Source organism: Scomber japonicus, chromosome 15 (genome assembly GCF_027409825.1).
Source record: "Scomber japonicus isolate fScoJap1 chromosome 15, fScoJap1.pri, whole genome shotgun sequence".
Classification (NCBI taxonomy): Eukaryota; Metazoa; Chordata; class Actinopteri; order Scombriformes; family Scombridae; genus Scomber; species Scomber japonicus.
This window is the reverse complement of record NC_070592.1, coordinates 13789860-13808030: the sequence shown is the minus strand read 5'-3', so window position 1 is coordinate 13808030 and position 18171 is coordinate 13789860. Positions and strand designations below refer to the sequence as shown.

The 18171-nt window shown below is 37.0% G+C and overlaps 1 protein-coding gene across 3 annotated transcripts; it reads left to right on the top strand.

Moving 5' to 3' along the window:
* Positions 1-10137: 10137 nt before the first annotated feature.
* On the top strand, positions 10138-17036 carry zgc:136493 (uncharacterized protein LOC692276 homolog). Of its 3 annotated transcripts, none has more exons than XM_053334310.1 (7): positions 10138-10250; positions 10737-10836; positions 13306-13681; positions 14776-14947; positions 15571-15749; positions 15833-15929; positions 16599-17036. In XM_053334310.1, the coding sequence occupies exons 2-7, from the start codon at positions 10738-10740 to the stop codon at positions 16753-16755; spliced, it is 1080 nt and encodes a 359-aa protein (XP_053190285.1). In that variant the 5' UTR covers positions 10138-10250; position 10737; the 3' UTR covers positions 16756-17036. The 3 variants fall into 3 exon arrangements, with proteins under 3 accessions (XP_053190285.1, XP_053190284.1, XP_053190286.1); XM_053334309.1 differs by lacking the exon at positions 10138-10250 and adding an exon at positions 10562-10583; XM_053334311.1 differs by lacking the exons at positions 10138-10250; positions 10737-10836 and adding an exon at positions 12215-12233.
* The last annotated feature ends 1135 nt before the right edge of the window (positions 17037-18171 follow it).

Sequence of the window (18171 nt, the reverse complement as noted above, 5' to 3'; positions counted from 1 at the left end):
GTAATTTATTGCACTGTGGAAGTGTTGTGTTCTCTAAATATCTCATGAACGTGAGTAAACTATGAGGTTGACATGAAGATAAGATAAAAAATTCCTTAGTCCCACAGTGGGGAAATTTACATTAGTGCAGCAGCAAGTGGATAGCAAAAAAAAAATAGAAAGAGCATCAATGGAGAGAATAAAGAACTCTAAATAATAAATTAGTATACAAACAATAAAACAAACAAACAGTAGGCAGTAAAAAATATAGAAAAAAAAATAGTATGCACAAAATTAATATTGGTGTCAAATAATGAAATACCTGAGTTTGATATAGTCTAGATATTGCACGGATTTTAAAGTGGGAAAAATATATTTTAAAAAATATATTTATATTGCACAGTTGAATTGAAGTAGTAGTATATCCAAAATACTGATATTGCACAGTCATGCACATTAAAAAAGTGCAGTTTGTGAAATTGTCCAGTTCTGGGTAGTGCTGATTTTACAGTGTGACACCTGCAGGGACAAAGGACCTGCGATATTGCTCCTTCATACATTTTGGGTGAAGGAGTCTGTCGCTGAAGGAGCTCTCCAGTGCAGTCAGTGTCCTTCATGGGGTGGGAGTTGTTGTTCATCAGAGATGTCAGCTTGGCCATCATTCTCCTTTCTCCCACCACCTCCACCAGGTTGAAGGGGAATCCCAGGACAGAGCTGGCCTTCTTGATCAGTTTGTCCAGTGTCTTCCTGTGTGCAGCTGAGATACTGCTGCCCAGCAGACCACCCCTTAGAAGATGGCTGATGCCACCACAGTGTCAAAGAAATGTATATGTTTTTTTAATCTATCATGTATTTTATGTTTCAGCCTATTTTATTACTTAGACTATCCCTTCATTCTGTTTTATCTCCTGATAAAATGGGTTGTACTTCATCACATTTCATCTTAGTTGTTTTATTATTTTATTTTCTTCTTCTTTGTTTTCCTTTCAACGCCCTTCTTCACACTTCTGGTTTTACCCGCTTCATTTTATTATTTCTTTATTATATTTTATTAATCTTTTATTGCCTTTTATTTTATTCAGGTACTCTTAATTTTTACCTTTTTATCCTGCCTCTGGTGTTTCCTCACTGAGAGTTATGATAGTGTTTCCTTATTGAGTCTTGGTTTTTTTGTTTGTTTGTCAAAAAGTTAATGTTGCACCATCAATGTGTAATCAGCATGTTACTGTTGCAGCTGTTCAAGGTGGAGCTAGTTTGAATTACGTTATATAGATTTTAGTTCAGTTATTAATTAATATTTAATCTTTATGTAGTGCACTAAATGTAGTGTAATACATGCACTCATCATATACTATTTCATGTAAGTTTTTTATCTTAAAAGTAACCATGCTGTTTAATAAATGAACAATATTTGTCTTTGAACTGCGGTGGAGTAGAAGTATTACGTTGCATAAAATGAAAATAAAGTAGAGTAAAGCACAAGTACCTTAAATTGTACTTAAATACAGTAATTGAGTAAAATACTTTCCACCACTGGACAAAAACACAAAACTCAAGGCCCACTGACTAGCTTTTTTTAGATTTCTTGCAGGCTTTCAACCACACAGTGTCCTCAGAGGATGGAGATTGTTTTTTATATAATTTGTACAACAAATTCATAGGGCGAGAAGTTGTTGAGATTTGGTATTTGTTGCTGTTTTTTTAAAAAAAAAAAGAAAACCCCAAATGGACATTCAAAGCTCATAACTGCCTTTTAATAAAAGAGACTCACTTTTATTGGTTGTTTTTACAAGCGTGCAGTGTCCACAGCTTTCCTGCTCTCATCTTCAATGCAAAGATGGGAGCAATTTCGTGCAATTGTAATTTGATGCCAAAGATTGTTTTGCATGCATTGTGTGTTTTATGTGTCTTGTTATTTTTTCCATAATGGCCAAAGATAAACCTTCCTTTTTAATACTTTCTGTACATTTGTAGCATATAGCTTTTCCTTAAACTGAGACTTTATGTTGGAGTGACAACATAATAAGCTTAACCAGTTAATTTCTGAGTATTGCATGATGATGATGATGATAATAAGGAAGGTTATGATGATAAACACCATACATTCACAGTAACCCGGTACAGGTGTTCCCATGCAGGCACATTGGGAGCCACGCTTTGCCTAAGATGATTAGTGGAAGTCAAAGGCACGGGGCTTATTCAGGCAGTGTTCCAGGGAGCATTTTGTTAATGGCCTTATAAAACACAGAGAACCCCCCTCCCTCCTGTTGAGTCAGCAAAATCCTGACCACACTGACAGATAAAAGGCAATACAGAGATAAATGGCAATTGTATTCAAAAAGTAAAACATAAAACATGGATTGATGGCTAACACGTTAATGGATAATCTGTCCTAAAACAACAGTCAGGTGCCCAAATTAACAGTGACACGTTTTTCTTGCTGTAATCATCCCTCCTGTTCATTCTGTCCATTAAGAGATCCCTTTATAAAGCACTTTTAATGTAAGTAATGTAGGACAGAATCCACAATGCTTTCATGCAAAAAAGTATTTTTTAAAGGTTTATGTGAAGTTAATATGAAGTTTAATTTTCAAATCAAGTCAATATATTTCAACATCCTTAGGGCCACATACCCTCTAACTGATCAGGGGATCACTGTCCGGTAAGTGTGGAATATATCCACCATTATTTCACTCTCGGAAGCCTCTTATTATCTTCAGATCAACATTTAAATACATGTCTGCCCTAAACAAGGCCTATGGTCTTTGTCCTGATTGCTTACATTGTAAGCACATTTGGAGGGGATCTCCTAATGGTCAGAAACAATGATGACGGCAAGAAAACTTGTTTTAATGCTCATTTGCACCTGACTGTTCTTTTAGAATGGACTTGAAAACTTGTGAATATATCCTTCAATGGTGCATTCAGTGGCCTCTCTTTGCAATGTTCTAAAACAAAGCAATGTATGTACCATAGAAGCCATCACTTAAAAAAGGGCCACTCAGAGCAATTTATGTTCCTTCTTAAAGTTTTATTGAATTTTTAGTGGTAAATGTTCATAAGTCTCATCTCATAAGCTTGGACATTGCCATACACTCAGGTTTGGTCAACAGAAATACATTCACAATGGATGGACAAACAGTATGTTTAAATACAACAGTGGTGATATATGCAACAACAATATGAGATGGGTTAAGCTTTTTATGTCTGTTTGCAGATATGTTTGCTCCTAATTAAGTAAAATACAGGTGTTAAAACAGAGATCCAGGTGCAGACATTGTCCTGGACAGAGATAAACACAAAAAACAACAGTTAAAAAAAGTATTATGTGATCATTATGAAAATAATTTAATAAAATTGTACGTATACATATGGTGAACTTCATACAGAAGCAGATAAAACATCAACAAAACATTTTTTTGTTACTGAGCAAAGATCATGTCAAAGTTTCGTAGAGTGCAAATTCGAGATAACATAACCAAGCAGTAACTACTGTGTCAATGCATTTCCGGAGGGAGTTCAGATCAGTGTCATGCTTGCATTGTTTAACACAGTAAAGTTGTGGTTCTCCGTTGTGACCTTTAACCAGCAGACAACATTATTATTCATCCTTAACAAAAGTGAGGGCTCATCAGTGAATTTGACCCTGAGGGAGAGTCCCTGAGTACTGTAGAGCTAACACTGCAACCTCTGACTAATAGCTTTGCATAACATTGATCTGACTGGCTGTCCACTGAAGAGCAATCCCCAACTTCGCACTCATCAATATACACAGACGCACACATGCACGCACACTAGTGAGACCCGGTCTGCCACATCTCAACCGACAAGAGGCTTTGAACTGGAGGGCCACCTTCTAAATCAGCCGGCCCATGGCTCTACACGGGCTCTGTCATTAGGTAACAGCTGCTTTAGAGACAAGGATAAGTAGCTGGGTGCTGGATGGAGAAGCCACTGATCTGCGCAGTACCAACAACATCTTCTCACTGATTATCTGTTACCTAACACACAAAGCTAACCTTATGGTGCCTTGAGCCTACTGTGGAGTGCATCCAAAAGTTTTTAGATGAGCTAAGGCTGTGATCTCACTGAGGAAAAAGTCCATAAAAGTGACTCATTCTGCAACACCATGTGAAATCCATCTCTTACTTTATAATACACTGCCTAATGACAACATTACTTTCCTGATTTTCTAACACAGAAAGTTGATAATGACTCTGCTGTTAATCAAAACATTATGTGATATTATGAGCCTGTGTGAAAGAGCTTTATTGGTAATAGTATGATGTGGGTGTCCCCTGTATCAGCAGACAAAAGCATGGGTCACTGGACACTGAAGAGGAGCAGGTGATCCTCCAGCAGTCAGAAAACAAGGCCAGCTCTACCTCGCTGTGCGTCATGAGCAGCAGACTAATGCTCAGGCTGACTGGATTACCCAGCAGGTGAATTTATTCTGAACCAGAACATGCTGAGAATTGCGTGTTGAGCTTCTTCAGAACCGTTAGAAAGACTCTGTGTGTGTGTGTGTGTGTGTGCTTGCATGTGTGTGTGTGTATGTGTGGTCTCTGTTGCATTCCCCCAAGACATCAGCACCTGCAGGAGGGGAAATGAGGAACAGCCCATGAGCTAAGACCTCAGGGAAGGCTGAGTCACTGAAGACATAAGCTACAATATTGTCACCTTTCATCAGTCAGAACAATGTCCTGCATGTGTCCTATGAAAAATGTCTGCATGCTGAAAATGTGAGCCAAGAGATGCAAAGGGATGAACATTTCTGCACATACATTGAGAAGGAAATGCAGGCAGATGACAGCATGACCCCTGATGTTAAATTTGCTCTCTACTGCAAACACTCACAGTAGAAGCTGCTAATGAGTTATGAGAATGTTTTAATAAAAGCAGGCATTTAGGCAATGTATATGTAATATCTATAAAAAGATATATGTAATCATCCTTCCTTATTTTTCAAATGCATGTTACATTAGCACTGTGCTTTTAGTACAATTTTGAGGAACTCATTTCCATCTGATATATCTTTATACTTCTACTTTGACTTTCAGATGGAAATATTGTACTTTTTAATTTGACTGCATTTATTTAATGGTCATAGTTATTTTGCAGATTGAAATTTACATATAAAACATACAACCAGTTAATGAAATATGCTGCAAGATGAAACTTCCCAGCAGTATATAAAGCAGTTCAAATGAGCTCCACCTCAGCAAGCTACAACATTAAAGCTCATGCATCAATAATAATGATCCAGAAAATATAATAACACTGGCATGGGCCACTGCGTAATGACTACTGACCTCTTGATACTTTAGGTACTTATATTTGTGTACCTTTATTCAAGTAACATTCTTGAGAAATTAATATTTAATCAGTGAAAAGACTACCTACATTTCAGCTGTATTTGAGTAGTTTCAATCTGGCTGTTATCGTCACCGCAGCACTACAGCACTATTAAAGTTATAAATGATACAAGGATGAATATGGATGACTAGAAAGTCTCAATATTAGTACTTTTAGACTCGAGGGCTACTTTTCATACGGTTGATCGTGACATCCAAATTAATAGACCACAGATGTGTGTTGGCCTCTCTGGGTCAGTTTTTGATTGGTTTTAGGATTTATCTGTCCACCAGAAACTACTTTGTCTCCCTTGGTGACCACTTGTCAGTCAACACTAGCATAACACATGGTTTCTTAACGCTCCATACTGGGACCTGTGTTGTTCAGTGTCTATACTGCCACTGAGAAATATAATCCGAGAACACATGATATAGTTACATAGCTACGCTGATGATGCACAACTGTATTTACATAATACTATACACAATGGTCATATCACCCAGTGACATCAGCCCAATTGATGAACTGGTTCAATGCAATGATCCTATCAAGTTGTGGATGTCACATAATTTCTTGCAATTGAAAAAATAAGACGAGGGAGCGATGCTGTGCACCAATTTAAAATCCTGGGCACAAAACGCCAAGCCCATGGCAAAAAAAATCTTGGCATGCATCAAGACCCTGATTCAAATCTTGAATCTCAGTAAACTGACTAAAACTGCTTTTTATCCCCTTATTTGAAGACGATAAAGCTGATATATTGCTAAAGCACAGTCATTTCTATCCCTGGCAGATGAGAGTTTTATTGTATGCACACCACATCACACACATCACACACATCACTAGCAGGCTTGATTACTGCAATGCTCTCCATTCTGGAAACCTATAAATAAGCTACAGATCATTCAGACTGACGAGGCACGTGTACTGACCAAGACCAAAACGAGAGCACGCATCTCACCTGTTATTCAAAGGACTAGCGCCTGTATACTTGTCAGATGTTGCCCGCCCTCCAGGTCACTCAGATCCTCTGGCATTGGCCTTTTAGTTGTTACCCAAGTGAGGACAAAGAGATACATGGAGGTGGCATTTAGGGTCTGTGGTCCTGACCTTTGGAATAGTCTGCCAGAGTAGCTAAGAGCTGTAAATCTTAAGACATACCTTTTGCATTTAGCTTTCTCTTAATCCATTCATTTTAATTTATACCCCCTTCGACTGTGCTACACTGGTCCCTCTTTTCTACGATGTCTCTTACGTCCTTTATTATAATTTCCTTATATTACTGTGTATTTTCATTGTATCGTTAAGCATGCTATTTTGCATGAAAGGTGATATATGAATAAAGTTGGATTGATTGATTAAATTAACCTTTCCATCACCTAATGTTCATAAGCAGTACATTGACTGTAGATCTTGTTTCTGATTCATTAGATCACTTTTATTATTTTGTCTCTGAATGTGAGTTGAAGAGCTGAAGAGCTGCAGAGTAAATATAAAAGTGAGGGTAAATTAAATTTTTCAGGTCTTGTTTTACTGAAGTTTATTGCTGCCATACAATACAAAGCACTAGATATGACACTTCAGCCCAAACACCATTTATAAATCCTACAGCAAAGTCATCTGTATTGTTTTTGGAGTTTTATTTTTATCTACTCAGAAGAGGCTGAGTGAAAGCAGCTACACCTTGACTTCAAAGAGCTCTCTCGTGCCAATAAGCTGAGTCAGGATGGGCCTGTGGACTCACGTCAGCAATCTATTACAGGGAGTTTACTTAAGGACTTTAGCATCTCCTCTGTACTGTACCATGACAACTATGACACCATAGATCAGTATAAGTCCTCACCTGCCTGCAAACATGAGGCTGTGACTTTGTAACACAGCTAATTCTGTTATATACTGACACTGTGTGAAGTGTTAATGAGGAGAGGTGGCACTAAACATGATACTCGAGCAAATATCTTAAATTAAACGTGTGGTGCATTTTCCTTAAAACACAATAAACTCCCCTTGGACCTCCTGGTGTGCCATGCATCACACCTTGATATATGTGAATTGATCAGAGAGGAACGTTGTCAACAAGATTTCAAAATTGCTGTGTAATGTAGCAGAGATGATAATTGCTGTGTCTACCACGTGAGTCAGCATTTTGTTAAAAAGTCACCTGCCTTCGGACGTGGCAGCAGATGGAACTGGAGGTTGGCTGGAGATCTGAACTGGCTTAATTAAAAGCCTCAATGACTCCTGGGCTATAGAGGAGATCGAGGGAAGGAGAGGGTTGCAGCCAGATTGCACATCAGGAACGAGGTAAATCTGGATGGGAGGAGCTGGTGGAGATCTGAAAAGAGCAGGGAGGAACATGCAGGGACGTCAAGAAAGGTGGATTAGAAAAAGGTTTGGGAGAGTTTCCAGGTGGCAGAAGGGTGGCGTGGGAAATTATTATGGGAGGAGGTGAGAAGGAATGACCATGTGGAGGAGGAGGAGAAGGAGCAGGAGCGGACAGATTATGTAACAGAAAAAGAGCAGGTAAGCTACTGATCTGCAGCTGCCTCGCACACATGGCCTTGCCTGATACTTTGGCCTGCAAGGACACACACACACACACACACACACACACACACACACACACACACAGTTAAACAAAGACCATGCATTAATCTCACAATGAGAAGAGATCATTTAAGCCAGATTTAGCCAGATTTAAAAGTGCACATCAACATAAAGTGGAGAACTTATATTCTTTTTAATAAAATGTGTGAAACTATATGAGTGAGAAGAGTTTTACACTGTTGTTAAAGACCTTTCATGCTAGCAAAGATATTTCGCAGAAAAGTAAAGGTTATGTAGTTAGGGAAACCCTTAATCCAGTTAATAAGGGCATATTCAAAAATATAATAGATTGCCTAAAACACAAAATAAATGTATTTTATTTAAAAAAAAAAAGATTTCTTCAATGCTTACAACATGAACATAAAACATGACAATGCATTAAACACAATAATAAATGAAATGTTAAAATGAGCTGATTTAAAACAGTTAAAATAAAGCCATGTGTTAAGAAGTGATCTTTGTGGCTTATTACATAGTACATTGGCCAAGTCTGGAGCCTCCAAAGGGGTCCCTAAATCAATCTGAGGGGTCACAAGACAAGGGATTAGAAAGAGAAAAAATTAATCTATTTCTGTTGTACAAAGGTGTGTTTTCTATCATTTTGATTTTTTTTGTAAAACGCTCAAAATGTCTAGCTCTTCCGGTGCGTAAAAATCCTTCCACTGAAACAATAGGCTATATGACCAAAATATGTGGTGAGGAGTCACCTACACACACACACACACACACACACACACACACACACACACACACACACACACACACACGCACGCACACACGCACACACACACACACACACACACACACACACACACCATCTTTCTTTTTAAAGTCTCAAGATCAGAAGCCATAAAGACTGAGAACGACTGTCTTAAACACTGCTGCAGCTGTCTGCTGATTAACAGTATTGATATGCAGCTGCAAATAGAACAACAAAAGGTGGCTGGTGTCATGCATCCTGCAGAGGAAGCAGCATCAGTGCAGGCAGGTCATGCGGCGATGACACACCAGCACACAGCAGAGCAGCAGCATTCAGAAGTGCCAGCAGTGATAAGCTCATTCAAACACAAGTGCTCCAGTCCTTACAGACCTGCGACAGAGTCACACTGTAATACTACCAACTAGTGGTGGAATGTTTAAATAGCGTTTGTGTCCTGAGTTTAAAATGCCTCAAGGTTAGTGGACTCTTATTGTAATTTGATGACATTCAAGTTGGGATTACCTTGAAGAGCGTGAAGAGAGAAAAAGACATAACACTGGTTATCAACGCTTCTCATTCTGAGTTTATTGCAATCACAGATTCCCAAACAATCATACATCAGCGTCAGCAGGCAGAGTGACTCATTCAGTGTTGTTAGTTTAGTTTTTGGCAGAGCTTCCTAAAACCTGTATCCTTTTACTGCTTCTCAATGTGGTGATGACGATTTTATATTTTGTGGGTTTTGCATGACTCTGTGCACCTGGAAGCACTATTTTAGTTGCTGCTAAAAGAATAAAGTTTCCTTCCTCACTGACGTATGGTTGTGAAAATATTTTCTACGCTGTGGCTTTGTGAGTTTGGATGATAAAGGCAAATTTATGCAGCATTTGTTTCTCTAAAGCAAATATGGGACTCAATCTAACCGTAACCCTCTTTCTCACTCCCATCACTCTTTTTAATATGATTTGCATGTATATTTTTGTAAATAATGTATTTTTTCCCTCCCTTTTAAAATGTACAAATCTAATAGAATCCACACTTGTTGTACCTGCTCATTCATATATTTTATTGTTGTAAATCTGCGCTTTATTAACCACAATATTTGCATAGTAAATAATGTGCATTTGTGGTTTTGTGTTGCAGTCAAAAATATACACAAGTCATCCAAGACAAGAACTTACAACAAAATATATGTAAAATATATACTAAGTATTATTATATGCTGTTACAGTTGCTTGACTTCCCCTCAAGGATGTTTCCACTAAGTTTGGGGAGAAGATTCGTCTGCAGAATGTAAGGGATACAAACACGAATAGCAAGCTGGACTTCTTTTCATCCTTTCAGACCCTGAGCAAGCTTTTCTTGTGTACTGTCTCTTTATGGATGGTGGTGGTGGTGGTGGTGGTGTAGTGCTCTCTGGCCATTGGACGCTGTGCTCAGTCTTGTGCAATCTCCACCCTGGAGCCCCTTCCTGCCCGGCCACTGTGCTTAATGAATTCCTCTCCACCCCTCCTCCTTTTCTCCATGCCACAGGGTGTCGATGGCCCTGTGTGCTGCTTTCGGTGCCTCTCAAATTTTAATCTGTGACTTCATCTAAACCAAATTAGAGGTGAGATTTCGTCACAGAACAGCTAAATGTCATCTTCTTCCCCCTAATACTTGCTAGCTGAGAAAAACTCCACAAGTTTCAGCTGAAAAAGGCCAAAGCTTAACCAGCTCTCAGTGAAAATACTTCAAGTGTTTCACCACTTAAATGCATCTGAGCCATAAGTTTGTGATTGTTTCGTTGACCCACATTTTCATGTTAATCATTTATTTACAGCAGGTTGACCTGTGGACTTTCACTTTATGCACATGTTCACTTACATGAAATATATAGATGTGCAGAGTGCAAACTTTGTGTAATGTGTGGTGTCTCTTGTAGATTATTTGCACATCAGCAGTAAGTGTTGTCTGCCTGTTGAGTACTTTGCGATTGATTTAGTGAAGTTTGCGAGTGATTTTACTGCTGCTTTTTATATACTTATACTTTTTCTGTAACATTATAAGAGATTATAAAAGTCTTTATCGACAATTTCATTAACTTGACCACCAGAATGCGAAGTCTCCGCTACGTCCAGTGTGTGAGGAGACTTTGGAGTCCAGCACAAGTGAAAAACCTGCACAGATCTGCATACCAGCTCCAACAAAAACAGGTATTGTGCTTACAGATTAGGCATTTAGCAGATGCTGTTACATGCAAACTTTGGCTGGGGTAAGACAGAGGACTGGAAGTCAGGGGTCAAGATGTTTTAATAGAGGTGTGATGATTGTACTTTTATTGGGGGTGCAGAGGAGTTACGTGAAGGGATGGATAGTTTGGTACAGGTTGTTGTTCTTCTAACACCTGCTTTTTGTATCATAACAAACTGTTTATGGGATGCTTTCACAAAATTTGGATGATTTTTTAAATAACCAAATGCAACTTGATCTGTTGGTTGCCTATGTCCAAGAAGTCACTCAAAACTTTGCATGTTTAATTATCTAGAATCAGTGTAAAGCACATTTGAACATCTTGATTATCCTCTGCCCTAAATGTGTTATCAGTAGCTATGTGTTTATTCAAATATATATCTATAAATATATAGAAACTACTAAACAATACTTAACATACTAGATCTATGACTGTACTACTGTATATTACTGTTCTAACATGTTTGATTTTAATGTGCAAACACTGAATTAATATAATCTCATTATATCAACCCTAGAGGAGAGTTTTAATAGTCATACTGAATTCAATCTGTGCACTGACATATATGAACATGATTACTTACAATGTTCTTGCTATATAAAGAGACATGTCTGCTATATGACACCTAAAATGATCAAATTATCTTTGTTCTAGAGCCAGAATCTCCTGAATAATCTTTATGTTCCAGAACTTTTGAAACTCTAAACCTGAACCTAGACCTAATTTCTTCATCATGTACAGTGGGGCTGCAAGTTAAACAATAAGTGTAATGAGTACAGGATTTCAGGTTAAAATTTAATCTTGCATTGGCCTTTTCTTAAGGTTTTCTTCCATTGTTTACATTATAAATAGTCTGTGAGATGTCTAAAGTGAAGTCTGAGTCAAAGTCCAGCGCTCTCAACTTGTGCAGTTTGTTTTGAACAATAAATACTCTAATCATACTCTGGTTAGATGTTCATGAAGCAGAACAGTGATCTGTCTGACAAATACTGTATATGGATGTTTCATGATTTCTTTTGGCACTTTGTACTTTGAGCTGCATTTTGTTGTTGTTGTTATTATTAGTGGTAGTCACAGTAGTGGTAGCAGCAGCAGCAGCAGCAGCAGCAGTAGTAGTAGTAGTAGTTGTTCTTCTACGGTTAAAAGATTTACTAATTCAAGGAAGTCCTGAAGTTTATTCCACCACTGAGAATCATAGCAGGTTAATACAGTGTTTCCCTGTTCTGTATTCATATCAGAGATTTACGAGCTAATTCATCCTTGTGAACTGTCATTTTAAAGCTCTTATTTTGAAATCCTCCAAATGCCCTTAACGCTTCCTGGGTCAGGAGCAGCAGGAAACCAGGACAAGTGACGCTAGTGAGTGCAGTCCTGTCATTTATTGGTTTCTTTCACTTTTTCAGTCCCTTTTCATTTAGTCTTTCTTTGTATATGTCCTTTAAATGCTCTCTGATCTCTGTTCTCATTCAGTAGTGTGTGAATGTTTGTCAGCAGTGAGAGAAGACTTAAGTAACTTTGAGGCATGTAGCAAGCTGTAATATTTAATCACAGTCCTATCTGTGATTACATTTGAGATATCCATCGTAGCATTTCTCCTATAGTCAAACTTGTATTTTCACTAGTCAGAAAGGTAATAAATGATATCCTCAACAGCATTTTTACTAGTATTAAGTGTATTTCAAGATATCTACAATTTATATGAATCCAAAATAAATCTATCTAAAAATTCTGAAAAAGGACATTGTGGTCATTTAAACATTTAATAGCTAGAAATGTTCATTTTGACTAGGAAGAACTGGATATAACATATCCAGTCTAGCTATTAGATAATAGTGTTGTGTGAGGTATCCATCTCAGAAACTAGTGTAACAACAGATCCTGATTTTGACACCCGCATACACAGCTCTTACACAACATATACAAACACCATTATTTAGCATAACCTATATAAACATACATGTATATACATGTCAAGTACTGTAACTGTGATACAAATACAACTCACTTCTACAGCTATTTAAATTATTAATATATCATTATTGGTATTAGCTTTATTGTCATTAAATTGAGGGTCAGACAACAATATAACGAAATTTAGACACCCCCTGAGGCATACTAAAGACAACTAAAAACAATTATAATAAATCATTTCTCAAAGCACACACTGCTTTTTGTAAAGACGTCAAAAGACAAAAAGATTGGAAGTCACTGTTTTCATCTTGTATTTTAAAAGCTGATTATGTTATCCAGTGTGTCAAATTTTCATATGGAAAGTAAGTGTGTAAATATAAAGTTGCATCAAATGGAAATAAAGTACAAATACCTCAGAACTATTATTAAGCACAGTGCTTGAGTAAATGTGCTTATTTACTTTCCACCACTGATGAAAACTTTGTTGTCCTGTGTTATAAAGTCTATCTCATCCTCACAGGTGATGGAGGACAAACCATGGGCTCTGATCTCAGAGGTGGGCGAGCAAGGTTACATTGAAGATGTCACCGACATAATGACACAACACTTCAGGATCATCTCTCACAAAGACTTCCTGCAAAATCCCCCGCTGCATGCCCCAAAAATCCAGGCCATATTCGTGTGGAACGCCTGCCCCCCAACCGAGCCCTCGCTGCTCACTTCTCTTCCAGCCCTGAAGGTGGTTGCCAACGGAGGGGTGGGCATCGACCACCTGGATGTGCCGTACATCACCAGTCTCGGGGTGAAGGTGACCAACACGCCCGGTGTGGTCAGCGATGCCACCGCAGATATGGCCATGGGTCTGCTTCTGGCATCGGCACGGAAGATTGTTGAAGGTGAGGTCAAAGGTTAACTCACTGCTTACAATAACAGAGATTTAAAAAATGTTCCCGCTTTGAGAGCGAGTGTGAACACAAATTAAACAAGAGGCAGTCAGATTATGAAGATTTTGCATCAGTCACAACTTTCAGCTGTAGTTATTTTAATATTTGTACATAAATATTAGAAACATTAAAAAAACATAAAGCCAAGGTATTTACACACTTTGTGTTATGAAATGATTAATTTGCAGTTTAAGTAAAATTATATGACTTTTTTTTCTCTCAAATATATTTTTATTAATTTTCTCACAATAACAAATGCATGTACAAAATATCCCATCCCTGCCCTTACCCTCCCACGCAACTTAACAGACTTTTTAAAGAAGAAAGGACACATTCTTCATGAGCAATAAACCAAAAAGAAGCTTATAGCTGCTATAATATGTAACAGCAAACTTAAGATCAATTCTGCTGTGAAATATTATTCTGTCAATTCACTGACTTTATTTACCTGTGTTGCATTTCAGCTTGAACCTTATTATCCTGTAATTGTCACTGTTGGCTACAGTTGTCATTATACAACAAATATTGTATAGGCGAGTTTAAATAATGCCATTCAAAACAGTATTGGTTAAAGAAGATCTTAAAATATGCCAATTTATAATTCTATAATACAGTTTTATTACTGTCTAGTTAAATGAAATTACATATTATATATAGTGATATATTTTTGAGGTTGTAAATTATTATTATATAAAATATTATAAATGTTTTTAAAATGATTTAGGCCTTCAAATTTTACATAAACTCCATTCCAATCCTGCATCATCTCATGAGTAATTTTTCACATTTTTGGTTTCAGCTGTCTTATTCAAAGTAGAATAATAAAACACACTACTTTAATGTGCCATAACATGAAAGTAAAATTTAAATACATTTTTAGATTAAGTCTAGTAAATAAATGTGTAATTAAATGATCTTCATTTAAAGGCACCCTACAGCCTCTGTATGAAGTGCACAGCTTCAATTGTAGAGACCTCTGCAGCGATCACTGATGGTTTTAAAAAGTTTAACTGACTTTTGGTTTTGGTCTTTCTTCTCCTTCAAAGGTCATCAAGTCTCTGTGGACCCAAAGACCACCCACATACCACAATGCCTGATGGGATATGAAGTCACAGGCTCCACTCTGGGCATCATCGGGATGGGAGACATCGGACACAAAATTGCTCGAAGAAGCAAAGGATTTGACATGAAGATATTGTATCACAACAGGAGGAAAAGGTAAAACTTCGAAGAAAAAAAACTGTTTTCTATGAGGACTATTTTCATTAAGGTGATAAAACAAAGAAATATATGATCCACAACAATCAGATGGAACAAGGAGAAGTGATTTATGTAACAACTATTTAAATGTCCAATTAAGCAAGGCTTATTTTAGTCCATTACTGGATTTTGGATTAGGACTTTTGTCATCCAAAACCATCAAAATTCGTGTTTTTCACCTTTATCTTCTGAAATGATGTGTCTTGGTTAAGAATGTGTTTAAAATGTAAAAATGAATAGATTAATTATGGTGATTTTTAAAATCCTTTTCTAATAGATGAACAAAGGTGAAGATCTGTCTAGATATTAGCAGTTAATCATTAAATTACCAAACCCAGTAATGGTGTATTTAACACAAGCAAAAATACCTGAAACTACCCTAAAAATAAAAGTGAAGAACATGAATTTTGATGGGTTTTGGATGACAAAAATCAAGTCAAAATCCAGTAATGGACTATAAAAGCCTTGCTTAAATGTAGATATGTAACTACTGTACCCATTTATCAAAACTATTAAAATATTAAGATAACACAACACAACAATGTTCATGGTCAACTTCATCCTTTCTTGGTGCTGCTCAGGAGTGTTGAGGATGAGGAGGCCGTGGGGGCGACTTACTGTGAAAGCATGGACGACCTGCTGAGGAGGTCGGACTTCGTGATGCTGGCGGTCAACCTGACCCCTGAAACCACCAGCCTCATCAGCCGCAGAGAGCTGAGCCTCATGAAACCCACAGCAACACTGGTCAATGTCAGCAGAGGTGAGAATAATGTGTTTCATAGACGTATTAACTGTTATTCTAAGATGCATCTTTAGCCTAATTTTGCTCTTTTTATGTCTCAGGTCTCGTCGTGGACCAGGATGCTTTAGTCGAAGCTCTCCAGTCTGGAACGATTCGAGCAGCCGCACTGGACGTGACTCATCCTGAACCTTTACCAAGGTCTAATCTCTCTGAAAAAAAAACCCACCCACACTGCACTCAGTCTTGAACTGCGCTCAATATAACCTCGAAACATCTACAGTTTATGCATGAACACTGATGTACACAGTATATAGAGACCTCACCTGTGTAAAAGGACAGAGCAAAGCTTTAAAAAAAAAAAAAAAAAATCAGTATTATTCATTGAATTATTATGTGAGACAGTTGTTCTGAACATGGGGTGGAAACCAATGTTTTACTATGTATTTCTACTACATGTATGAATTGTTTAAAAATCTATTCATCCTTTCTTTTTCTAATTAAAAAAAAAATATTTCAAGAAAATAACACTTAATTTGCTTATAATGTAAAACGAGAGTATAAACTTTTCTTTAATACAAATTTGCAGCTTTTACAACAAGGCAACAATCTTTCCACAAAGCCTGATGTCAGTAGAGAAAATATAGCCTGAACAGTCTCACTGCTTATTGTATTAACTGATTACCAAACACTCGTGATATGTTCAGTCACACCTCTGCTTCATTAATTTCTGTAATATTGTGGAATTTTAACATTTTTCTTTCTTTAAATAAGCTTATTCTGCCTCTTCCTGCACTGTATATTATCTGTTCTTTGTCTTTTTTATGTAATTTTTAACTATAAAATAAACTAAAAATGTTCATGTTGCAGGCATCATCCTCTCCTCCGCCTTCCCAACGTGATCATCACCCCCCATGTCGGGACCAACACATACACCACAACGAAGAGGATGGTGCAGAGGATGGTGGACAACGCTCTGGCAGCAGTGAACGGCCAGTCAATCCTCAATGAAGTCAAACCCAAGTGATGAGATGTGTTTAACTGTCGGCATTAGTAGAAATATTTGATCTTTTCCTGTTTGGTGGCACAGTTTCTTGTTTAGTGACCTATTGTAATCACTGTGCTAACATTACAACTAATGTATCTAATGTAGCTAATCATCAATATCTTCTGTAAAGAAATGGTGGAAATGATTTTTAAGTGAAGCTTTGAAGCAACTTTATTTTGATTTAATGACTGTTACGTTAAAATGTAAAGTTTATATACAGCAAAAAAAAAAAAGAGAAAAATAATAAAACTACCTCAAATTTTGCCCTTTTTTCATCTTAATGCCATGATACTTTGACTGTCTTCAGCAGTAATACAGAACAATCTCATGACTTGTCCGCCCCACAACATCACTCTCATTTCAAGTTCTCAGTATCATTATCTGAAAATACATTGGTGGGCCTCTGGAGCTTGAAAGGTTCCATTCCTCTCTTTAAATTATTTAGTGACTAATAAAAGTAGCACAATATATTCCTCTTCTCACCTCCTCTCTATGCCACAGCCCTTTAATATCTAACATGTCACCTAGGAGATTTCAGCTTCTGCTTCTACATCTAATTCACTCGCAAAGGAAACAAAGTCAAGTGGAAAAGGTTTTAAATGGATCCATAATATGTATTTTTTTAGGTTCAGTTCAGCATAAGGGTTTGGTTTAGGTATTTAGTTATGACAGCATAAAGTTTGGTTACGGAGTTAGGAAATGCATTTAAAGTGTGTGTGTGTGTGTGTATTAGGGTTTTTTATACAGGCCTCTTCACTTAAGCTTTTAATTATCTTTTCTATCAGTCACTACTGCATTAATGTTTTTATTTCTTTGCTCTTTCTTTTTTGTCCTCTTTTTTAACCCTTACATATTGTTCAGGGTCAAATGTGTGTCTGTGTGTGTGTGTGTGTGTGTGTGGGTGTGTGTGTGTGTGTGTGTGTGTGTGTGTGTGTGTGTGTGTCTGTGTGTCTGTGTGTGTGTGTGTGCAGCTGATATACATTGTTATATAAAAACATTCAAATTCTATAAAATGACCATAAAATATCGAATAGAATATCTTTTTTCCCCATAAATAAATAGAATACACTGTGTTTGCTCTCTGGCAGCTTCATTAAAGATTAATCAAACATGTATGAATGACTGAGGGATTTATGATTGTGAATTGGTGTAGAGACTAATTATGAGTCAGAATATGTGAAGCACTTGAGGTAATTTCTTTTTGTTGTAAAGCACTTTGAGCTGCATTTATTGTATGAAAAGTGCTAGACAAATAAAGCTGTTATTATTATTATTATCATTATTATTATTATTATCATTATTATTATCATTACTATTATTATTATTATTATTATTATTATTATTATTATTATTATTATTATTATTATTACTAGTAGTAGTAGTAGGCTAGTAGTA